This window comes from Megalobrama amblycephala, linkage group LG16, assembly GCF_018812025.1.
Source record: "Megalobrama amblycephala isolate DHTTF-2021 linkage group LG16, ASM1881202v1, whole genome shotgun sequence".
Classification (NCBI taxonomy): domain Eukaryota; kingdom Metazoa; phylum Chordata; class Actinopteri; order Cypriniformes; family Xenocyprididae; genus Megalobrama; species Megalobrama amblycephala.
In genome coordinates this window covers 26,995,935-27,022,694 of record NC_063059.1, presented here as the reverse complement: position 1 = coordinate 27,022,694, position 26,760 = coordinate 26,995,935, and the positions used below count along the sequence as shown (strand labels likewise).

Genomic DNA, 26,760 nt, shown 5'->3' with positions numbered 1-26,760 from the left:
CCTGCATGGGCAAGGGAGGTGAAACAGTGGGTACGAAGGTTGAAAGCACTGATTGTGAAGTCTTCAGTGCACGTGTGGATCTTCCCCCCTCTGCTTCAAGTTTTGGCATGAAAACTGAGAGTTTAGTAGTAAAAGACAAACAGGAATGACTGAAAGATCAATCTTTTTAGGTGTTTTATCCTTGCTTATTTGCTTGAAGTTTTTTGGGAAAGCCCAAGTGGTGCATCAACTAAACGTTTTGGGGAACATTTGGCTTTGGCGATAGCTGAGAAGCAAATAGCAATTAGCAATCAGCAAAATAGCAATTAGCAATCTCCTTTGTGTCTGCGGCCGTAGGTTACATGTGACTGAAAAGGCAACATCATACAGCCTTGCTGTAACAAGAATAGCAAACTATAATCTGCATCTTTTTTTCACTTTACTAGTCTAGAAATTACACACAAAAAAAACTATTTAAAAAAATCATAGGGATGACAAGATATTATATATATATATAGTCAAACCTTGAACATTTCATTCATTATTACAGTTTATTCACTATAGTTTAAAAAATGGTAATAAAATATGACAAGATCTCAGAATTAAACTGTCTCAGAAAAAAAATTATTCTTAATTCTGTCAGATAACACTTAAGAACTATGTCCTGTGTCCTGCACCCACTAAAAATATATAAAAAATTATATCTAGTGTCTGAATAATTTTTGGTTTGGCTGTATATATATATGAATATTGAATTAATTATTATATTGAATTTTAAATTTCAATTGGCATTACCCTAAATGAATTTTATAATATAAAACTTTAAAATATACAAAACATATATATATATATATACACACACACACACACATACAGTCAACTCAAAAATTATTCAGACGTTTTTGATATTTTTTGTATATTTTTACTAGTGGGTGCAGGATACTATAGTTCATTTATGTAAGTGAGAATAGAAAAATAAAGTAAACTGTGACAAATGATACCCAAAAATTCTTCATACAGTGGACTACCAGTAAAATTGATAAAAGTTTGGAACCAAAAATTATTCAGACACTTTGACCTGACCATGTTTTGCTTAAGTGTTTTCTGACATAATTAAGAATATTTTTTTCTGACACAGTTTAACTCAGATCTTGCCATATTTTATTTTTTAAACTATAGTGAATAAACTGTAATAATGAATAAAATGTTCAAGGTGTCTGAATAAATTTTGGTTTGACTGTATATATATTTTCTTTTTTATGATTTCCTCGTTGATGGTATCAATGAGTAAAAGGTATCAAATCAATGTGACAATTGGTTAAGGTCAATGGGCCGCACCCCTCCTGGTCCTCATGCTACATAATTCTAGAAGGCCATGGTCACATGACCATCTCAGGAGTCCCCTTGAGGAACAACTGTTCTCCTCAGCTCCAAAGCTGACCCACAAACAGCTCTAACAACCTATGCTTTAGTGCCAGAAATGATCAAATAGGCTGTACAATATCTCTGGATATATATCAAATAGCAGTCTTGCATTTAGATATCTGTGCACGCAAATTTCCGATTGTATACTCTCTAACCCATAGTCGACGCATAGACACGCAGTACTCCTGCAAGGCTGAAGGGGTCAAAGATAATTAGCATGGCCATGGCCGATCTGCTGCAATTAATACGAGCATACAGCCGGTGTGTTGAAGGGAACGTTTCGACAGCTGACGGGGAACGAAGGAGAAATGAATCACTAGTCTGGTGGGCTCAAGGTGGTAGTGTGTGTATGAGAGAGGGAAAGGGAGTTCGGGGGGTCATTCAGTGGGGATTAGAGATTTTGGGAGGCAAATGGGCGGAGCGGGAGGCAGCTGCGGAACTCTGTGCCTTTAGAGGCTCTGTTGAGGCACAGAGGGGGAGCTTTGTCCCCTCTGCGACGAGGCTGGATTTGCTCCAAAAAGAAACCCACCGCCAACACTCAATACTCTTCTTTGTCATCCCTCACCACCTTCCGTTTTAGAGGAAAGGTGCCCCCCTACTCTACACAATGCAGCTTTCCATTGTCCTAATCTTATGTAAGGGGCTTTTCTTATTTAAGCCCCAAATGTCTCAGCGCAAATGCTAAATTGCCCCAATGCAGGACACAGGCATTAAATGATTTTGCACTTATAACCTCATTATGCAACGAGAGGGCATGCCACAGCAACCGCCAGGTGTCATTATGGTGGATCTACGATTATAGAAATGTGCTGGAGGCCTTTGTGTCTTTTGATTGTGCTTCAGTGAAAAAATGATTATTAATTAAATGGCTTGATTAACATGATGATGCTTGATTTTGATTAAAGATTGCTTCTGAATCATCTTCTCTGGATTAAGTGTCAAAATAAAACAATTATATTAATTATACATTCATCTTAATGTTACTCAAAATGAGATGTACATTTTGTAATTATTTTTTAAGCAATTTTGAGAATATCTATATTATTTTAGCTCAGAAATCTAACGAGAACCCTGTTGAAATAAATTTTAAGAAAATATTTTTTATTTAATGTAATATATATTTTACATAACATTATTTTTTATTTGAATTTATATCTCAGTGCAACATTGTTGTATGGTTGCTGTTTGCGTTACATTTTAATCTGCGAGTGAGAGCAGCAGGGCATCTGCCACCGCTTTTTTTTTTCCTTCGCGGGAACTTCAAAATGGAGGACATGCCGTTATGCGATTGGCTATGGGAGTCTAAGGCCTCTCTACGTGACCGGACTGCGAGAGTATCCATCCTTACTGCGGCTGACTCTCTCTCTCTCTCTCAGACCACGCATCTGTCTCGCTCTAAACCCAGAGGCAGACATCGGCACAGAAGCGAGAGACATCTTTGTCGCCTGTCTACCTGCCTGCTGTAGCTGGGGAAACAGAGAAAGACGGCAATAATGATGATGGTAGAGGGGAACCTCTTGCCTCTAGAGCCGTCACTTTAATTCCCATCTCTGAGGCAACCGAGTGTAGAGACTAACAAAGCATGCTTTGTCTCTAAGGGGGGAGTGAGAAACCGTAGGGAGGAGGGTGTGTCTGTGACAAAGGGGGATGGGGGGTGTCGCCCCCTTCAGCTCTGCACCAAACCCCAGGAGAGGTCCCACCTTCATGGGACAGATCCTCTGCACCTTGCGTGCAGCTATAAGACATCAGAGTCACACTGCACAATCTAGACAAGGCTGGAAATTTTTATGCTGTTTTTAGATAATTTATTTTAATAATTTAAAGCTTTTGTTTACAATAACAAAGGGGGGGGGGGGGTTATTATTAAAAACACTTTTTAAAGTATTACAAATTTAAGAAAAAAATATGAAAATTTACAAGACTTTATTAAGCATCTTCCAAATATATAAATACATGGTTGTATATATATATATATATATATATATATATATGAAGACTTCAGATGCAAAAGCCTCTAAGTGCTGTCTGAAATTTTCTTATAAAATGAGCATTTTTATCAAGCTTGTATGTTTATGTTCAGTTATTTCACTTTAATGGCTATGAAAAGGACCTATTAATTGCCATTAAAGTGAAATAACTGAACATGAACAAACAAGCTTGATAAAAATGCTCATTTTATAAGAAAATTTCAGACAGCACTTAGAGGCTTTTGCATCTGAAGTCTTCATATATATATATATATATATATATATATATATATATATATATATTAGGGGTGTAACAATATATTATGTCGCAATATATCACAATATGTATTGTGTATAGTTCAACCAAAATGAAAATTACTGTGTGAGAAAAAATCAAGTTTACAGAGTTTTAGTGTCAGTAATACACTAAACTACTATATAATGTTGAATATAATGTATAATAATGCAATGGGGGAATATTTGTCGGTTCTGATAATGCCAAATGTCTAATGTTACCAGTAAAAAGTGGCTTATATTATTTTAAATATATCTAGTCAGTGACAGAGTGCAAGCATACTCGTCAAAAATAATTCTGTATTTTCAGCTTCAGAATTGTTCATATTTTTATTCTGGTGTCATCATTGACCTGTGCGAGTCCTGAGCTTATTCATTTCCAATAATATACCAAATTTAGCATTTTAATCAAAAGTAAATTTTTTGTTAACCACTTACCATATGTCTTGGAGTATCACAATAATACCGTATCGTGATACACCTCTTATATATATATATTTATATATATATATATATATATATATATATACCCTGTTTTATCTTAAAAATATGAATAGGAAGGTCATTTTATTTCAGTATCACAAAATCAATTGCTGTATTCGTGCCAAAAAATATATCCACTTACTCAAATCGATATACATTTACATTACATTTATAAATTATTTTATCCAAACTAAGTGACTCACTTTTGCCAAAAGTTGCAAGTAAGCTTCTCCCGCCAAAAGTATGTAAAAATCCATGCATATAGATAAAATCTGTCAAGCCCCTGAATTGCTGAGCGTAGAGCGTGGGGGGTGGGTTTTACTGATGAGCTCATCATAAAATGTGCAGCAGATGACAGAGTGAACGCGGCGAGAGATGAGGATGGCTGTCTCCCACTGACACATTCATCATATCTACTCCACTGACAGACTCAGACAAAAGCACAGAGACAAGCCCACTTATGTAACACGTCAGGACTCCCACTGACACCCAGAATGCATTTTTACAAAAAAAAAAGAAAAAAAAAAAGGACTTGTTCGATACAACTACAACCACTACTATGAGTTACAGACATTTGCTTTTCACTATTGATAAAGAGCTTGCTGGTTGATGTCTGATGAGATGCTGATGTATACGTAATAATTTAATGATGGTAACTATAATGATCTAATAAATATATTTATATATAAATAAACTATATGTATATATAATATATAAAAATGGCATATGTTTTATATAATTTAAGGCTCTGAACAATAATAATGCTGATAATCTCAAAATGAGTTAATAACTGCTATATGTCATGTTAAACAAATTCAGTAAACTCAGATTTACACAGTGCACAGCACTCTCACTTTTGCCATTCTCCTTTTCACTCTTGTTTTTTTGTCTCTGCATCATCACACACACACACACCAACACCTCCTCAGGCAGATGGGAGACCAGCCTGCGCGCCTGCACCTCCCCCCACTCTTGAGGAGCTGTGTCGTCAACAATGTCAAAAGCTTCTATTGTCATTAAGAGTGGCCCACCACTCCTCTTTGTCCTCCACAGTTTAGACCCATCATTGACCATTCCAACAATTATATATTCAATCATTCCTCCCCCTTCACTGTGACATTCCCCTCTCAACTTCTTTCCATGTCTGCATCTTTTTGTCCCAGTGTTTCGGAGGGACCAGACATAACTGCACCGTCATAAATATCTCAAATCCCTTGATATACTCCGACAGAGACACAAACACTCACAACTTAGAGTCTAATATGAGCGATGACAGGAGTGTCAGGCGGTAAGCTCAGTGTCAGAGGTTATTATTTAGACCACGGGAAGGACTTACAGATGGGTCAAACCTTTGGAGGGATATTTTTGGCTCTCAAATCCAAGATCCTCCTCGTCAGAATTTACTATTCCGCACATCGCCCAAGCATGGGACATTATTGAGGTCCTAAGCTCTGTGCCCATAAGCTCTCGCCCACTCGGTGCCTGGTCTAATGATGCAGAGTCTGAGGGATGACAGACAGGGAACGCCGCTCAGACCTACAGGAATGCTGGATTAAAGGCTCTCAGATCTACAAAATGGTTTACCGTTATCTCATAACTGGCTTTAGTTTCCAGGACTGACATCAATTCGTTTGTTTTCACAGTTTCCATGAGAAACACTGCATGATGAGAAAATCTATTATAACAAGCGCAATAAGAAATACTGGCTCCGGATAAGCGGGACCATACGCAATCACTGCCTGCTGGAGGAACTGAATTGGTCAATATTCAGAAAGCTTTATATATACGCTATTTCAATGTGTGTGTTTTACATTTTTTGACTTATTTTATGATTCTAACATATTTTAAACAAAGTTTAAGTCAATTCAGCAGTCAATCAGTTGATTTTCCAACAAAACTGGTGCTGAAATTCAGAAGAAAAAAAATAGATTAAAGTAAAAGTTTACACAAAAAATAAAAATTCTATCATTTATTTAATCTCATGTTGTTCCAAACCTGTATAATCATATCAGTAGTCAACCAATGTTTTTTTTTAAAACAAATGAAGATATCTCAGAGAGCCGATGGCCGATATAAATCCGATATATATGACATCACAATATTCAATTTAAATATTATATTATATTTATTTTACATTATATTTACAAAATTAGAAACAATTTGAAAATAGGCAAGATTTTTTGATTCTAGTAAACTAACAAAGATGGTGAATTGGAGTTCCTTTGCGTCTTGTTAGCTCTGTCAAAATAAAAGTCTCGCTTCCGACACTTATCGGCCAAACAGAAAAATATATCCGCCAATGTGATAAAAAAAAAAGTCAAATATTGGTCAGCATTTCTACAAGGCGATTTATTGGTAGTCCACAATATAACTGGCTTTCTTCTATGGAACACAAAAGAAGATCTTTTGAAGAATGTCTCAATACAATTGTACAAAAAAGTCAGTGAGTTTTTTTACTTCTCAATGTTCATTCAATGATCTTCTTTTGTGTTCCATATACAGGTTTATAATGACATGACGGTATGTAAATAATGACAAAGTGTGTGTCTGCAGATAAGCCTCATTGTTTCTAAGCCAGTAATGTGAAAGATCGCATTTTATTGTTCTGTTACTCGCATCCCCCATCAACGCTATTGAGTCGAGGAGCAAATTATCAAAATGATTTAGTCAGTGGACTTCCTGAGTGGAAGGAGACTGGCTTTTCAAATTTAAAGGGAATGCACCTGCTATTCTCTTCGGTTCTCATGGTGAATTTTATCCTTTATCCTGTCTATTTGCAGTGGAAGGATCAATCAATAGTATTTGTACTAAAGCCTCATAGAGATGCACTGGAGATATTGGTCGGCCGAGGGGGAGGGTTGGACTAAAGGACACGGCACCACTCCCATGATGCAAAAATTGATCCCTGGAATAAATTTGCTGTGTTCTATTAATGGCAGGTCCCTCTGAGGTTTTTTATTACATCTGATGGAAAAGCCACACATTACAGCAGCAAAAGTACAACACCCAAGAGGAAAGAGAAATGAAAGAGAGGGGGAAACTAGGAAGATACCCTTTAAAAGATGTATATTTAAAGAGTACTTAAATAATATACCTTGAAGAATATACTTTTCGGACACTTAATTATTATGTGAAATGATTCGATGAATTTGTAATTTAGTACAAAGAAAAAAGAAAGAAAGAAAGAAAGAAAGAAAGAAAGAAAGAAAGAAAGAAAGAAAAAGAAAGAAAGAAAGTGTCACATTCTAAAGATCTTCCTGATGATCACTGAAAAAGGTCTAGTCATATCTAATTGGAAGCGTCAGAAGGCTAAGTGGGCAACATGCTAATTATATCACAAATGTACTCTGATGTACTAGCATCTTCATCATTTTCAAGATCACTGTCTGCGCCATCACTCCCATCATCCCCCTCGCTAAGTGTTTCTCTCTATATCGCTCTGTCTATGATGAGACTCGGGTCAAACTCGCTCTAGAAAGCAAGGCTCTTTTGTACAAGACGGTTTGACTGTGTGAGTCTCAGGCACTGGCTGGCACTGTGGGCTAACGGCCACAGAAGATGACGTCACAAGCCTGAAAAAGAAAACAAAGCCACAGGGATTAAGGGTACCTCGTCTCTCCTCCACAGCCCAGATGCTGACTATCCCGCCACCTCTGACAATGGTGCTTTTACATGCTAAAGACAGTTAGCATGTGGGCTAGCACTTACACATAGCACTATATTAATGGAGATCACAGACAGACTGATTAACAAGCGACCTGAGCGACCTTCTGAACATAACACTCCTCGAGTGTGAAAAGTTTTTATGACAGTCTTCCACAGGCTGAATACAAGACACAAACAAAAGTCGCAAAATTACTTGCTAACATTTGCTAATTAAGTAGCATTAAGGGCTAACTCTATCACAAACCTCTAAAGTGTTAGCGCTCCCTTACAAAAAACATTCTATGGTGATACTATAGTACAGCGATGGTAATTACAAGGTAATTTGATATATATATATCATAGTATTTACATTAAAACCCTAGGAAACACCATTCCAAAATGCCCAATAGTATACGTCCTTGCAAATAATATATATTAATTACACTTTGTAATAATGTCAAATTAAAAGTTTTACTAAAGTTTTACTAACCTTTTATCATGCTTTAAAGAAGTGCACTGATTTTGATGTGTTGACTAACATATTAAAACACATGTAAAGTACTTGATTTTAATTTTAGTGTGTTATCCAATATTACATTTAAAGTAAATACAGTATTTTAAGGCCCGGTTTCACAGACAAGGCTTAGCCTAAGCCAGGATTATAGGCCTTAGTTCAATTAGGATATTTAAATATCTTTTATAAACGTTCACTAGAAAAAAAACATTATTGGTGTGCATCTTGATACAGAACAATGGCACTGACATATTTTAAGATATGTCAGTGTAAGTGGCTTTCAGTTAAAGGGATAGTTCACGCAAAAATAAAAATTTGATGTTTATCTGCTTACCCCCAGCGCATCCAAGATGTAAGTGACTTTGTTTCTTCAGTAGAACACAAATGATGTTGCGGTCTGTAAGTCGTATAATGCATGTCAATGGGAAATGCACCACTATGTCAAACTGCCAGTTGGACATAGTGGTGTATTAGAGGTAAAAAATGATATAAATACTGTTCGGTTTCTCGCACAAACCGATCGTTTCGTGTCTTAGGACATCAATGTGTCGTCATGAGCCGCAGGGTTTAATTTGGATTTGTCTGTGCATGTTTTTTTTTACTCTTATAGATGGAGTTCCCATTGGCATGCATTATACGACTGACAGACCGCAACATCATTTGTGTTCTACTGAAGAAACAAAGTCACCTACATCTTGGATGCCCTGGGGGTGAGCAGATAAACATCACATTTTCATTTTTGGGTGAACTATCCCTTTAAAACAGCTCAAACATGTATTTTAGACTAGGACTAGCTTAAGCCTTGTCTGTGAAACCAGGGCTAAATGTACTAAACAGCAACATCATAAAAAACTGTTTATTACAAATATATTACATGACATACAAGTTTCAATTTTAAATGCTTGGCAGTACACTTTAACCATATGGAAAAGACAATTGTAATAATTATGAAATTACATATAAAGATATACTTAAGTCCTACTTAAGTATGTCAAAAATGTACACCTTAACTAATTGCACTGAATTTAAATTTAAACTGATAAGACATTCATTTAACATTCACATTCAGTTTTCACTACTAAAGTACATACTAAGTACTCTTTGTAAAAGTGTACTAAAGTGTTCTTCTTTTTCACAAGATGACTCAGCTTGAATTATACTAAGCAACACTAAGGTCATCGTAAATAAAAATGTGAGTAAATGAGGCTGAAGTAAGAGAGCAAGATAAAAAAAAAACGAATAAAACACACAGAAATCTCATTTCTACCCCTAGATTTGTAATATTGCGGCTTTTCATCTTTTGGCCACAAAGCTTAGGTCTTAAGCAGATTACACAGCAGAGAAATCAGTAATGTTGATAATGTGTGGGGGAGGGCAGCATGGCTCTCTGGGTATTAAACACTAAAAACTGCAATCACGGTGCTAGATTAGGAGCGAGCTTTAATATTGTGCTAGATACTGCTGAAAGGGACAGAGAGGCTGCATGGGGATCAGTGACTTGGACAGGGAAAAATCAGAATGTACACACTCAGGAAACCTGAGAGGAAGAGCGCCGGCCAATTATAAAGAAGAAAGGATGATGCAACTCTCTGGACTCGTATATGAAAATGCTGTGAGAGAGTCTTGTGCGTTAAATTGTGACTTTTGGTGCAGCTTTTTCATGCAAAAGGCTGTGGAACATAAGTCTTTAAATTCAAAGTGTGTTTTTAGTAATTAACCCAAAAAAGAAAATTCTGTCATCATTGTTCACCCTCATGTTGTTTTTAAACCTGTATGACTTTTTTCTGTGGACAAAAGTCCTTTAATATCCTTTAATGTTACACAGAAAACAGGTTTGGATGAACAATGAGTGTGAGTAAATAAACAAATTTTCATTGTTGTGTGAATTGTCCTTTTAAGTAGTGAATACTAACTCTAACATCCTGCTTAAGCATTTGCATGAATTTGCATTTGGGTGTAAAAATAATGACAGAATTTTAATTTATGTGCAAACTAAAATTGTAACATCCCGTTTTATGTTTTGAATTTGCATGCTAATTAATAAAAATGTCAACATATTAAACTACATTTATGCAGTCTCTTGTGGTGTCTTTAAGATGGAACAGTGTTCTTTACAGATGCAAGGTCGTTGTCAAATATGGCTGTTTCCCAATAAATGCTGCAGGAGCTATATTTGGAGCGAAGACAACTAATAAATCCATTCCGCAGAAATAATGGATGTCTCTGCTCTGGTCAGCGCTGCTTTGGCCAAAATTAAATGCCAGTGCGGCTTCTATCACAGACGATGTCTTCGGAGATGTGATGAGCCTATTGAAACAGTTTAGCGATTTAGATATACCGCCGGACACTTCTTTCCTAAAAAGCGAAAGAGTTCTCTCCTTCCCCACCGTGAGAGCAGCACAGCAGGTGGAACTTTTGACTCGCACCCAAGGAAAAGCTCAAGCTAATTTCCATACAGATGCCCGCTTCACTGGAGAGGAAGAACCCCCCATTAAGCACTCGAACAACCTAGCACAGCACCGGCAACTATTCGCCTACGTTCCTCTCCCTTAATTCAGTAGCCATCGCAACCCCCCCACCCCTCGCTCTAGACATTGGAGCACTCAAGGTTGCCAAAACCAATGAAAGGGGGGGTGGGTAGGAGGTGTCTTGCATTTGGCATCTGCCATGGCTGGCCATCGCTCTATGCTCTACATCCCAAGGGGAAAGGGACAGAGGTGCCCTGTTGGACGTGCCAGGATGATGGGAGGATGAGCAAATCGCACAAAGCCCTTTTAAGTAAAAGCCCAGAAACCCCCCACCACTTCTCGTTTCCTCTGTCACCCCATCCCTAAAAACATCTGAAAGAATTCCAACACACACAGACACAAAACATCTCTTTTTCTCTCGGAATATTAATAGTACTTAAAAGTAGCATTCAAACATCGTATCGGCATTCATTTGAGCTCTGAACTCCATACTTGCGAGTCTCTCAGCTCATTGTCCTCACTTGATCTGGCACTATGTGCAACCTGAGCTCTGATAAAGGCCATATGGTGTGGCTGCAAGCCCAAAGGTGACAGCGTCCCATATGATTCTCATTAAGAAGGAGTCGCAGTGACTTGGGGAGCGAGGTACCTTTGGTAATGTATTAGCATAGACTAATAACATGGATTGATTAAGATATAAAGTAATCCAGGTGCTTTAAAGACTGGATGGTAGAGTGGTCCAGTAAACATGAGGAGATTGATGAGGGTTCCCTTCAAGGCTTTCTGGAATTAGGAGACTTACCCGGGTAGAAGTCTTTGGATTTGGACAGCTTGATGGTGGCCCCGGTCTCTTTCTGTAGCTGGACAATAGTCTGACCACCCTTGCCAATGATGGAGCCTGCGGCGTAGCTTGGAATCAGCACCTTTAAGAAATATTCGCCTTCCTCTGGAAAAAGAAAAAGGGGAAAAAATGAACTCAGCAATAGATTTACCAAAATCTGAAACATACATTAAAAAATAAATGAACAGATAAACAAAACAAACAAATATCAAGATTTAAAAAAACATTTACAATACTATTATTACTACTAATAATAAATATTTGCAATAGATTTAAATAAACATTTTTCTTTAATATACGAAATAAATAATAAAACATTCAAAAATAATAATTATTATTATTATGATTATTATTAAATAAATATTTGCAATAGATTTTTTTTAAAATTTCTGACATTAATAATAAAAATAATAAATATTTGCAATAGATTTAAATAAACATTTTTCTTTAATATACGAAATAAATAATAAAACATTCAAAAATAATAATAATTATTATTATGATTATTATTAAATAAATATTTGCAATAGATTTTTAAAAACATTTCTGACATTAATAATAAAAATAATAATAATAATAATAATAATAAATATTTGCAATAGATTTTAACTTTTTTATGTAATCTGACATTGTTTAAATTTAAGATTGCGCTTAAATGTATGAAATTAGTTTTGTAGACATATATAAATTATGTCTACAACCTAATATTTTAATGGATTAATTTTAGCAGGAAAAGCAGCTAACAAGTGTCCAGGATACATGGGAACTTCTTTAATAATATATACTGTTTAAAAAGCATCCCAGGTGGCACGTCACAAAGCTGGTTGAATGCCCAGAGTGTGCATAGCTGTAATCTATGCAAAGGGTGGCTACTTTAAAGAAGCTAAAATAAGACTTTTCTTTTTAAGAAAACATTTTTAGCCACTACATAATTCACATACTTCCATTTGTGCTACATCACAGATTTGATAACTTAATTGTTATTATTCTGAAATGTAGAATAAAGTAGTAAAGAATTAGAAAGTATGTCCAAATTTTAGCAGGTAGTGAATATATGCATCATGAATTTATACATAGCTTTATTTCCTATGGCTTTTAGAGAGTCTAGCATTGAATTGTTATCTGAAAAAAAAAGAAAGTAGCTCTACCGTATGCTAGCACTTTTTTTGCTCGACACTTTACATTTTTGGTAGACGCTTTAATGCCTGACTTATGAGAAAATGAACAGATTGCCTAAGTGGCAATCAGAGAAGGTAGCTATAAATAAACGTCAAACTGAAATACTAAACCAGCAAAGAACTACAAGACCACTATAATAAGATCAGTGGACTTAACGAGTTGTAATTAAAGCTGAACCACAAGTATTAATGCTTAAGTTAAGCAGGGCTGCTAACAGTCAAGAGAGGAACAAAAAAATCTAGTGCAGGTTAGTAGGAAAAGAAAATTGCAAGTTATGCAAGTAGGAAAGGATCAGGGATGAGGGTACATTTTGTTAAACATGTCAATCAAAGTGCAAAGAGAAGGTGAATTTGAAAAGCCGTATTAGTAGACATTGTAATGTGTAGAAGTAGCCATTTATAGCAAGTGAATAGCATGGCACATATAATGTAGCACAAGACATCCTGATTTCACGTCCCTCTCGAGGAAGGTCAGCAAAGGTTTTCTTGAAAGTGGAGCAGCGGTGGGGCAGTAAAGTGCTTCATCTATTGTTGGGCTCTACCTGGCTGCAGCATATCCAGGTCAGCAGAAGCACAGTACATGGTCCCTACACCGTGACTTTAACATGACATTGTATCCTTCAGCCTGGGCCGCTTGGGTACGCACTTAATATTCCACCACAATTAATCTGTGTCGGCTCCCAGAAGACGGCCGCTTTAGATTAGATTGTTATTCTGGAGAAGCAGTTTATCTTGTCAAGCTAGGCTGATGGCTAGGCTAAGCTACACGCAGTTGCAGCCCAATACTGATGATTGGGTAAAATTGATATAGACTACTGCACAGAGTATTAATCTCAGAGTGCAGCTGGACAAACAACAGCAACAACGGCGGGATGCGTGGCATGTTTTGGTCGAAAGCCCGACTTAACTGCATCACTGACAAAGTAATGACACATGTCTGTAGTTACGTGTGAGCCAAATTAAGAGAAGTGTTAGTGTTCTGTTAACAAGATGAACGTCACACATCACAGATTGTTTTGAGCTGGAAATCATAGAGAGTTTTGAGATTTGTTTTATGGTAAAAGGGATAGTTCAAAATAACTGTTATTTACTCACCTATATATATATATTAAGAATTTGTTCCCATGATTCATTCCCTCATTTTAGTAAAACGTGGACTTGTTGAACTAATTCATTGCCTCATTTTGATTTAACTAAAACAAGGGAACAAATTATTACAACATGGCCACGATTTAGTAAATCAAGGGAACAAGTTATTATATTGTGTGCACAACGAGGGAACAAATAAGTAAAAACATGCTGACATATTAGTCCTGGGAACGAATTGTTAATTTGTGGCCATGATATACATATTATTTTCTAGCATATCATGTGAGGGGCTCTGTAACTGATATTTTTCAGGGCTATTTGATGCTATTTACACTTATTAGTGACAATAGCAGCATTTTCTTAGCGATATGCTAATTACACTATAGGTGAAAATAGCAATAGATTCTATTTACACCATGTAAAAGTATCAGTTCTTTGCAATAAGAGTAAATAGTAATTAGATGCTATCTATACTTTATATTAGCAGATACTATTTGCATCTCAGTATTTTTGTACATTAACAGGATGCAGTAATATCATAGAATGTAAATGGATGCTGCCTTATTGGGAGAATAAAAACCCTCCATACACCTTCCCCTAATCCTACCCAATAAACACTTTTAATATTATTAAACTCTCATTCGCAGTTTATTTCCATTTTTCAGAACATTAATAGACCATTTCTTATTGAAAATAAATGCGAGCTCTGCAAAAAACTCGGCGGAGCTAGTATAAATAGCATTTGCCAACAAGGGATGCTATTTGCACTTAGTGTAAATAGACACTACATATTTGGCTTTCCGTGGAGCACAGTGTAAATTTGAACAAAATACTGATCTCTCTTTTCAATGTAAATTACAATGAATGGGGACCGGAGATATTTTCGACTATAAAAGTAGTCCATATGATTTGTGCGCATTGTCGTGTGGCGAACTGACTGAAATTTAACTCGTAATTCACTGACAGTTGTCGCCTCCGGTGAGCTGGTAACTGATGAGTGATTCAGTGAGTTTTTGTGATCTACTGATTCATTGAAAAGATCTGACTCGACAGAATGATTCTGTATGATTCAGATGTAATTTCAACAAGCAAATGCCATTTTCAATGAATAATGACTTAATGTCTGTTTCTCATATAAAGCTATTTTATAACTTCAGAAGATTATTATATGGAGCACTTTTATGAAACTTTCTTTCATGGTGCTTTTTTGTCATTTTGGAACTTGAAAAGCACAGTTCTTGTTCACTTTTATTATATTTAACATAGTGGCTTGGATATCCATCAAAACATCACATATTGTGTTTCACTGAAGAAGAAAGTATGTCAAACATGATTGGAACGACATGAGGGTGAGTAAATGATATGAGATTTTATTTTTTTTATGGGTGAACTATCCCTTTAACAGTAGGCAATGGGATGATTTTAACAATGTTTACGTCTTCTTTAGGTAATCTCGTTAGAATCACATGCCAATTGATCTGGATGTGTAACAAAGCAGATCTCTAACTAAAGAAGTATCATATTTAGCCACACAAGTACTGGATGCTACCAGATTATGAGTTACATAAACAACAAGGGAATAATGGAGGTTACTGTGACATAAATAAATGTACTCAAAACTAGGCTCCCAAACACCTCTAAATGACAAGTCCTGATTTTTCACTCACGTACTAAAAATTGCTGTTGTTTTCACACATTATAAACAGGCGGTTCAAACTGCGTCTACAGAACACTACAGATACATGCTTTTCTGCAATGACCCAGATTTCTCACAGAGCTAAGACTGTCCTCCTTTTGATTTGGATGAGTCTAAATTTAACCTTGATTAATATGGCGTGGGGTTCATAAATAATGTGTATCATGCATACATAAGTATTCTCTCTTCAAAAAGCATCTAACAAAAGTCTGTCATAAATTGGACCAAGGGGCTGCATCCAGACTGACATTATCTACTCTAATTAATGTAATACATTAGACACATGATATTATGTCAAGCATCACATTTTCATTACAATATTAGGCTGTTTTAAAGGTTACACATTTTACTTTAATTATGAGCAGCAAAGCATTGTGGCGGTTATGCAGTGAAAAAAAAGAAAGAAAGAAACATCATAAAGTTAAAGGTAGACTCTGGTTTGCAGATAACAAGATCTGTATGTAATTTTGGCAGAAAATTAAACATTACCGTGAAATCCGACAAAATCTGATGAAAATGGTGGATCATGGATGGCCGGTTGGTTGCATCTCTCTAAAAGAATGTGAATGAGAAAATTAATCTTTGTGGAAATGTCAGATAGAAAAACAAAACAAAGTGACACATGACAGAGTCAATGACAGAGTCTACCTTCAAACCTCCTGCTCTAATCAAGAACATGAATGTTGACGTCATGGATAAAGATACAGGATGCAGTAATAATGAACTTTATAGTAATGACTTCTTGGTTTCCAATGATTTTCACTATTATTTTTAATTAAACATGACCTGATAACAATGTTCTAGATACAATGGCATTATTGTAAATTCAAAAATTATTCAATGCTCAATTAACAACAGCACTTGTGGCATAATGTTGATTACCACAAAAAGGAATTAATGCCTCATTTTCTTGAACAGAAACAAATTAGTAAAGAGGGCCAATCTGTAAACATTGATATACTCACTGTTTTAACAACATAGCCACAAGACGTAAGCAATATGCGTGCTAACATGATTTTAGTGCGGGAAAAAAACAGTCAATGTTCAAAAGAAAAACCAGTCAATAATCAAAAGAAAATCAACATTATGCCACAAATTGAGCTTAAAGGATTAGTCCACGTTCAAGTAAAATTTTCCTGATAATTTACTCACTCCCATGTCATCCAAGATGTTCATGTCTTTCTTTCGTCAGTCGAAAAGAAATTAAGGTTTTTGATGAAAACATTCCAGGATTTTTCTCCATATAGTGGACTTCAATGGGCACCAAACGGTTGAAGATCAAAATTACAGTTTCAGTGCAGCTTCAAAGGGCTTTAAACAATACTAGACGAGGAATAAGGGTCTTATCTAGAGAAACGATTGGCCATTTTACTTCAAAAAAAACTGAAACTGTAATTTTAACCATTTGGTGCCCATTGAAGTCCACTATATGGAGAAAAATCCTGGAATGTTTTCATTAAAAAACCTTAATTTCTTTTCAACTGAAGAAAGAAAGACTTTCAAGAAAGACTTTCAAATAAAAATTTCCTGATAATTTACGCAACATCTTGGATGACATGGGGTTGAGTAAATTATCAGGAAAATTTTATTTGAAAGTGAACTAATCCTTTAACTTAAACCCGGAATATTCCTTTTAACAAGCCTATAAACCATAATCAGTACATCAGAAGGAAAGGCATTCTCAGTTTATTCTCTTCTAAAACATGGAGCATCTACAGCCCAAGTTTGAGTTGGATCAATCCTATTTCCTGTCACTTGTCAACACAAAGCCCTGGCTGAGAAAAATCAGTGGATTACACTACACGCATATCCGTAGCAGTGCCTTTGAGGGAAATGAGTCCCTCCCATTGTGCTACACCGGGAACAAAACAAGAACAAGTTGGTATGCTGTTATTCTTTCCTCCAACCTACTTTATATCTTAATAAACCTTGTCTTGCGTGTACATTTATGATTACACGCAATATACTCACTGAGAAGTCTGAATTATTAAAAAAAAAAAAACAAATGGGTATTACTCATAATAAACCAGTGGGTGTAAAAACAAATCATTGGTTGCTAGAGACTCCCAAGAGACCTGTGGTTCAAGAATAAGCAACGTCAGCTTGAGGATTGAAGGTTCCTGAGAGCTTATGTTGGGGGTTTTACAAAAACAGACACAACGCAATGAATATTTTGTTTTTACATTTGCTTTTGTTTTTTAGTCTTTGACTATATACAGTATTCGATTTCAAATTAATCATTGGGTTAGACAGCATTTGTGCTTAAGCATAACAAACATCTAATTTTAGTGGAGTGATGAAAGGACCGCTTTCCCTGCACGGCTGTCCAAGCAACTGCCTGACCAAAATGGCTTCCGATATAAACATTGCACTCCGAAATAAAACATTCTACTGCTGCACGTGAGAGAAAGCAGCATGCTTTGTTCTAACAAGCGCAAAGACTCGAAGCTTTCGCATTGCTTCTTTCATTCATCTCATCCATATTCATCTCAGGTCCCATCCTCCATTCCAAGGCAGGCAAGCCGAGAGAGGCGAGCAAATCATCCAATGTGGGGCTGCCTTTCACAACGCCCTCCCAAATCCTCGCCATCCTGCATGAGATTTTTTTTTCTTTGACGCAGTGCATTAAAGAAAAAACTGAAGCAGCGCCCCCTTCATTTTCAAGTGATCGTATGGTGATCAATGGGTTGAGGGTTGCATGGATAATCAATGAATTGCAACTATTGATGGGAGATGGGGAGCAGGAAGAAACGATCGCCCCAACCTATAATCATGATTAGAGGCGAAACAAACAAATGATGCGGGAGCAGAACACAGCGCACCCTAAATGTATTTTCTGCTGAGCCTATCAAAAACTGCAGTAATCTGAAAACCGGTGGGAGTATTGCATTGTAGGATGTGAGTGAACAAGGTGGGCGACAGCGACGAATCGGTTATTGGTCCCCCGTATAATGTCTGAGGTGGTGGGGGTGAATCTTCAAACACAGCTGGCAAATCATGTTTACGTAACAACCCCTTCTAAGACGGATCCTGCGTCTATTTTCTCATCCTGCGGGCTGAAATGCACATGCAAGAGAATCTAAAAAAGAGGCTACTCGCTAGTGGCGAGCAGAATCCGAAAATGTCTTTATATAGTAAAAACAACACAGGATTGTACAACCACACACGTCCACACTTTCTTGCGGCCTCAAAGGGTCACAGTCCCCTCACGCCATCCAGCGAGGACATGTATCCCCTAAAACGACCTTTTGTAAATGGAAGCACTGTCCTGTGCCAGTTCATCCATTTACAAAATTAAAACATTACATCTTATGAGACAGCTCGGGAACGTGGAGAGAGGCTCTTTGGTGAACTTGAAGACATAGCCTTAACGAACAATTGGCAGGAAAATGATTCTTGTTTTTAAGCCAACTGACTTTCAGTTTAATGTCTGTAACTTTGTTTTCAGGCAGCTTTTCAAAATGCAATCCTTTGTCAGCCACATCATGATTTAATCTACTAAATAAAGAGTTAAAACAACATGCAAGTCATACAAAATATGATACTAATCCTACGTGTATGAAAACATTAAATCAAAGAGTAAATGTTATAAGAAAACAAATTAGACCTCTTATTGTCGTAGCAGGACTGTTGTTGTCAGTTGCTGTTCCCGTTTTCAGTATGCTAAGCTGGATCCTTAGTTTTAACTCCAAAGTAGTCCAAGAAAATGACATAATTGGTTCAGATTTACACTAAGTTTGCTGGAGATCTGCCTGTGTAACTGCTGGTGTTTAAATATGAGCTGCAAAACAGAAGCTACGGGTATGTTGACTCTAAATATGCAACCATGTTAATAAATGCCATATTTTTCTCTTTTCTCTTTTTTTAATATAAATATAAATTCCCTTTCACATATTTATCAACATGTCTTACCAACTCTTAGAGATGCAAAACACTAAATTAATCATTTTTTTAAAAAAAAAATAAGCATTTGCATTGTATTATTTGTCAGAATTCCTAACATTTAAGTTAAAAAATATAGATAAATTAATATAAATATAGATGCTTAAAGACAGAACAACAATGTCATATTATAATACTAAAATAAGTAAAATGTAAGTTTAACTGTATGTGATACCATATAAATACACTATTTTGAAATAATGGAAATAAATTTGAATCACAGAATATACAGCTTTTGGTTAATGAATTTCCATAACTTTTACACTACGTAACTGGCTAAGGCTTTTAAAAATAATTTAATAGAGATTGCATGCACAAAGAGCAATTTCTAACTGGCGATATTTAATAGTTAAGCATAGCAACACAAAATTGTATATTACCAATAGAAATTTCCATTATCCTTCCATGACATTTCAAGATTTGAATAATTTCTTTGTCATTTGCAGGCCTGGAAATGACAATATTAATACTCCCCTTCCATAGCTATGGGAACCCCATAGAATAATCTGTCTTGGTAAATAAATTCCAGTGAAGCCTAGATCTCTTAAGCATCAAAGTCTTTTCATTTGAGCAAATGGATCTGCAGGTTATGCCTCCCACGGGTCCAGCATGCTTCTTCTGACTGACAATTCATTATGCTTTCTGCATCGATTCTTTCACATGTAAACATCCGCCAATCACTTCATCTATGCGCCATTATTAACCCTTTAACTGTAACTGCTAATACTTGTTTTTTCGAATAACCCTTTTGGCAAGTGAAATAAGAGATTCTGGGCTTTACTGAAAACAAACACTGACCTCAGCCAATCAGCTGAGATATATCGTTAATATCACTAATATCAAGATGCTTTATATCTTCTGCTCTGCCCCAAATATCATGAAGTTCAAATAAGAATGATTTCCTGCTTAATGACACTAAAGGTGGGGATTTAATCATCACAGATCAGAAAAACAACGTTTTACACTCTTAACAAACTACGATCTACCAATCGGCTGAAAAACTGTTTAAGGGTTAAAGAAATACAAGCTTATGTTGTTTTTAATTGCTTAATTAGGTGACTAGCCTGTATAACAGTTTAGCAGACAAGTGTAGTGCACTTCTTATGGCATCTGCCGGAATGCATAATAAAAAAGCAAGCATGGGTCCAGTGTAAACAATAGGCTACAGTAAAATATTGAACAAGCACTGAAATTTCAAATATCATTTTAGCAGGTGAAGCATGCAAATGTGTAAAAAATCAGGCTTTTACTTAATTTAATTGAGTTACGTTAACATATTATTGCAACCTATATTATAATTCATATATACAAGTGGTATAACACTATATTTTTATATCTCACACAAATATTATAATCGTTTATCATTCATAATCGGAGTCTCCAGGGCTAAATTTCAAAATAAAAGAGTATAGATTCAAGGCACCGGAACATAACACAAGGTCATCTGTGGTGATAGCAAGGATGCGTAACGCACGAGCCATTTTTTCTAATGTTTGTGTACGTCGTGCTCATGATATTAGCCTATATTTAGTAATATACAACCCCTTTATTCCATACATAAGCCTTTAATTTCGGAATACCGAGGATGTGTTTGGTAAACGACTGTCGTAGGTGCGTAAGACTAGACGCAAGCGCCAATTCAGGGCAACTTAAAATGGACGCGAACTGTAAATATGAATTTAAAATCTCAGATGCACATGTCCGGTGAAGCATGACCCCGTTAGATGGCGAGATGCTCCGTGGAAATCGAAAATGAATGAATTTGCCATGAAGGATTTTGCTTTCATCTTTCCCATCAAAGCACTTGTCTTTGGGAAGAGTGAGTTGCCTGTGTGTAGGCAGCAGTTGGCTCTTACCTCCTGTGTTTGTGCGTTTGGTGCTGCTGGCCTCCGTCGGGGTCTCCAGGGGTCTTTTGCGGGAATCGGGGGGATCAGACTCCATGTGCGGCTGTTGATTGTGATGATGCGGATTGGAGAAAATCCCGTTTTGCTGCACTGCCCCACCGGCCATCATTTTTTATAAAGAAGCTGTAGGCTCGCTCTCGTTTTCCCTACACGCGATACGCAGATATGTTGTTGCTAAATGTGAAACCACGATGATATGAATGTTTGGGGTGCGTCGATCCTCCGTAGCAGCCTAGATACAGAACGAAAGACGCATCGATATCCAGTGGCTCGATTTTGCTCAGGCTGTTACTGATATTAATAACAAGTGATGTGGGGAACGTCCTCACTCGTGCCTCTGCGATGGCGCTCTCCTGCTGAAAACAATATGCGACCTCAGTGGTCAGCACAACTCAAAAGATTCACTGCTAAAAATTGGGAAGATGCGCGAATAATAAATAGCAACGGGAAATGTACAAGAGGCGAAAGGGGAAAACAGCGGATCCCGCATGCAGGTATGCGAACCCTGCAGATAGAGCTGGATGGTGTTGAAGCGCTGGACGAGCGCTTGAAGGAGATGCGATGTTTTTGTAGGCTCTGATTCGGAGATGCTGCAGTCTTGCTTTCAGAGCATCTTTGCGCGTTTCTGCCGGAGGAGCGCAGAGCAGCGGGTGACGTCATGTGAAGCCGAGACCGCGGCTGTCAAATGTGGAGCAGCAGACACGCCCCCCTCGGGCTGCGATTGGTCGAGATTTGATTTTCTCCGGCAAAGCGAAGTATAAATCCTGCTTGTCACATGACAACACAGGAGGAGGTGGTGGTGGTGATAAAAATGCGAGAGCATCATTGAAAAATAGGCGCAGGGTTGTGAAAAATAAAAGTCGTAGTTCTAAATGCGCAGCTCGTCTCTGTCTAATACGTGGTAGAATAAGAATAATGGTAGATTAAGAATTCTACCACAGTACATTATTATTATTATAAGGGAATAATGGTTATTATTATTAATATTAATATCATATTTTTCGTTGTTATTAAAATATGCATATATTATATATATATATATATATATAGTATTAAACAAAAATGTATAAATATTTTAAATACATATTTTGATATATGTATTTTTAATCTAATTTAATTGTTATTATTAATAATATAATATTTTTGTTGTTATAAAAATATGCATATATATAATATTAAACAAAAAATAATATTTTTATATAAATATTTTGATATATGTATTTTTAATGTAATTGTTTTATTATTATTATTAACAATATCTGTAAAAAATATTTGTTATTATTGTATTATTTAATTTTTATTATTATTTAATATTTATTTTTATTCATTATTAATAATAATAATGTAAAATGTTATTATTTAATTTGACATTATTATGTCAGTACTTGAGTTTTGAAAACTTAGCACCAATGTTTACCAATAAAATAATATTTTGATTTTTAATGTAATTTTATTATTATTATTATTATTATTATTAACAATAACTTTATTATCATCATTATTATTTAATTTTATTTTTAATGTAAGTTTTATTATTATTTAGTTTTATATTATTATTATTATTATTATTATTGCAAAACTTAGTACCAATGTGTACCAATAAAATAATATTTTGATATATGTATTTTTAATGTAATTTTATTTGTATTCTTAACAATAACTTTATTATCATCATTATTATGTATTGTTATTTGTTTTTAAATAATAATAATAATAATAATAATAATAATAATAAATCAAATACTGCAATAATAATAATAATAATAATAATAATTAAGAATAATAATAAAATTATAATAAAATAATAAAATTTAATTTAATTTAATTTTTATAATTATTATTTAATTTGACATTATTATTATTATTATTATTATTGCAGTATTTGAGCTTTGAAAACTTAGTACAAGTTTTCAAAGCTCAAATACTGCAATAATAATAATAATATTTAATAATATTTTAATAATATTTTTAACAAATTAAATAATATAAAATACCTACCTATAAAATAATATTTTGATATATGTATTTTTAATGTAATTTTATTATTATTATTAACAATAACTTTATTATCATCATTATTATTTAATGTTATTTTATTTTTATTATTATTTAATTTTACATTATTATTATTATTATTGCAGTATTTGAGCTTTGAAAACTTAGTACCAACCCTACCTATAAAATAATATTTTGATATATGTGTTTTTAATGTAATTTTATTATTATTCTTAACAATAACTTTATTATCATCATTATTATTTAATGTTATTTATTTTTTATTATTATTTAATTTTACATTATTATTATTATTGCAGTATTTGAGCTTTGATAACTTAGTACCAATGTGTACCAATGAAATAATATTTTGATATATGTATTTTTATTGTAATTTTATTATTATTATGAACAATAACTTTATTATCCACATTATTATTTAATTGTATTTTATTTTTATAATTATTATTTAATTTGACTTTATTATTATTATTATTATTATTATTATTATTATTGCAGTATTTGAGCTTTGAAAAATTAGTACCAATGTGTACCAATAAAATAATATTTTGATATATGTATTTTTAATGTAATTTTATTTGTATTATTATTAACAATAACTTTATCATCATTATTGTTTAATTTTATTATTAATGTAGTTTTATTTTTATTATTTAATTTTACATTATTATTATTATTATTATTATTGCTGTATTTGAGCTTTGAAAACTTAGTACCAATGTACCTATAAAATAATATTTTGATATTTGTATTTTAATTCAATTTTATTATTATTAACAATAACTTTATTATTATCATCATTATTATTTAATTAAATTTATGTAAATTAATGTAGCTTTATTTTTATTATTATTTAATTTTACATTATTATTATTATTATTATTATTATCGCAGTATTTGAGCTTTGAAAACTTAGTACCAATGTGCAAAATACTACTCAACAAAAACAGAAATCTGAAAAATGTAGAGAACCAAATAAACAATTACAAGTAAAAAATGGTTGCACATTTTTCGACAACTTTGAATTTACATTACTAATAAAAAAAATCACTTTAAAATAAAATCATAAAATTGAGTATAAATTAATGGATGGACAAAAGGATGTTGTTCAAACAGAGTGAATACATATTTTACAGTGTCCTCAGTGCCCAGTGAGCTCCTCTTGTCACACACACTCACACTCCTCCTGTGTCAACACAGGGCCGGAGGCGAGCACTTCTCTAATTCCAGATTCGCATCAAGGTGATGCTGCGCCGTCTACTACATGAACACAAAGAGCCACCTCACGCAATTTCACATTTCTGTGGAAAAACTCAGCAGTGCGCCAGTGTCATCTGAAATACATAAGCCTATGCTCAGTGTGAGTGGAGGTATGTGGCAAGCCGATACTGAGACATTTGGCTCCTATTTACAGAGGGAAAATTGAGCAAAATAAATGACTATAAAACACTTGTGTTCTTTTGAGTCTGGCCATCCATGAAATGCAATCAATGTGAAACAATCAAACTCGGTTTCTTTGTTTATTCTACCAGTCGCACTGTAGAAAAGCTCATTACTCAGGAAATAAAATGGGTGATTATTTCATTTAAACTACAGAAGCTTTAGTAATGTGGAAATTATGATACATGATGCCATTGCGTAAAAATGGTGTGTGCTTTCACGGATCCGCAGTTGAATACAGGCCAGATAGGATGGGATTGGGATGATGCAGTCAGACTAGAGCATGTTCACATATGCTATGGTTTATCCGTGTTACATTTAACTGATATAAGCAGATTCCACAGAGGAAAAAACAAACCCTCAGAGGAACCTCATAAGGAGCTGCATGAATACACACACTATATATATATATATATATATATATATATATATATATATATATATATATATATATATATATATGTGTGTGTGTGTGTGTGTGTGTGTGTGTGTGTGTGTGTATAGTGTACTTCTTTATTTTCCTGTAGAATAAACTAAATATTTGCATGATATGTACCATATATATGCACCCAATCTGACAAATAAATAAAACACTTCATAAGTCTATATTTACATACCATGAAACAAGCAAAAAATAAAAAAATCATGTTCTGTTTACCAGCAACTCATTGCACGCAAATGTTAATTTCGGACAGATGGCGGTGGCTAAAGCTCTCCATTCCTGTAATATGGGTTTATGAGCTTTCACATAAACCCGTGCAGTTTTCCCCCCTCTGTCACACTAGTGAAAGGGTGATATCTCGTCAAGGATGACTTTCAATGCATCACACCCTCCCCCACGCTACACACATTGTTTGAAGAGGGGACCCCATCTGCCCCCTTCTATATAAGAGCATCCGCACTATTGTTTCTGCTACTAACACAGAAAAACCTTAAGAATTAGCCGGACTGAGCAACATCTGGCATTAAATTCCACATTTATTTATGAGCAACAACATGGCACTATGCAGGTTTAAAAGGAGGCGAGGGTATTTGATAATTCATCTGGCACAAACTGGCTTTCTTTGAATCATTATCAAGTTGTTTTTACAAATAAACAACTACTTATAAACCCAATGAGAATACTGAGTTACTCATTATACATTGCTAATATCTGCCTCAGCTAGAATAATAAATATGGAATCATTTGTTTGTCAGATTGGGACATACACAAGAGTCTCCATCTTGTGGGTGAATTGTGAAATCAGTCAGAGACTGAGAAGAGCTTAGAGCTGCTTCTTTGTCCAGTGTTTCCTGACAGAATGTGGGATTGCAGAGACGACAAACACACCAACTTTAAATACAGTTCTAACAATTTATTTCAATGCTCTCTTCATATTTTGATGCACATTATCTACATGAACTACAACACAATGTTCCACTTCAGTAAACATCGTCTATATCGGTAGCAGCATCCATACTATTTAAAAAAAACGTTCTTTGAATTGATAATTTAAAAAAAAAAAAATCTATTAAGAAACATTGTATTTACTCAGGTCAGTGCAGCTGTGGAGGTTATAGCATTAAATTTGTAGTTTTCATGTGACAGTAAAATTTACAGCCACTAGAGGGCAGCATTTTCACATCGTTTTTTGCTTGAATTTGTTTCCTTCATTTTCATGATTATCATGACAGTAGAAAGAAAGAAAGAAAGAAAGAAAGAAAGAAAGAAAGAAAGAAAGAAAGAAAGAAAGAAAGAAAGAAAGAAAGAAAGAAAGAAAGAAAGAAAGAAAGAAAGAAAGAAAGAAAGAAAGAAAGAAAGAAAGAAAGAAAGAAAGAAAGAAAGAAAGAAAGAAAGAAAGAAAGAAAGAAAGAAAGAAAGAAAGAAAGAAAGAAAGAA

General features: G+C 34.8%; 1 protein-coding gene across 2 annotated transcripts in view; it reads right to left on the bottom strand.

Moving 5' to 3' along the window:
- nova2 (NOVA alternative splicing regulator 2) overlaps positions 1-22,116 on the bottom strand; it is a 61,150-nt gene extending 39,034 nt beyond the window's left edge. The window contains exons 1-3 of one of the 2 annotated variants that reach the window (XM_048159910.1): positions 21,378-22,116; positions 16,069-16,131; positions 11,578-11,721 (exon numbers count right to left, since the gene is read on the bottom strand). In XM_048159910.1, coding sequence (XP_048015867.1) covers positions 11,578-11,721; positions 16,069-16,131; positions 21,378-21,534 — 364 coding nt within the window. In that variant the 5' untranslated portion in view covers positions 21,535-22,116. The remainder of the gene's footprint in view (positions 1-11,577; positions 11,722-16,068; positions 16,132-21,377) is intronic. The other variant, XM_048159911.1, reaches the window with a different exon arrangement.
- Positions 22,117-26,760: the final 4,644 nt, after the last annotated feature.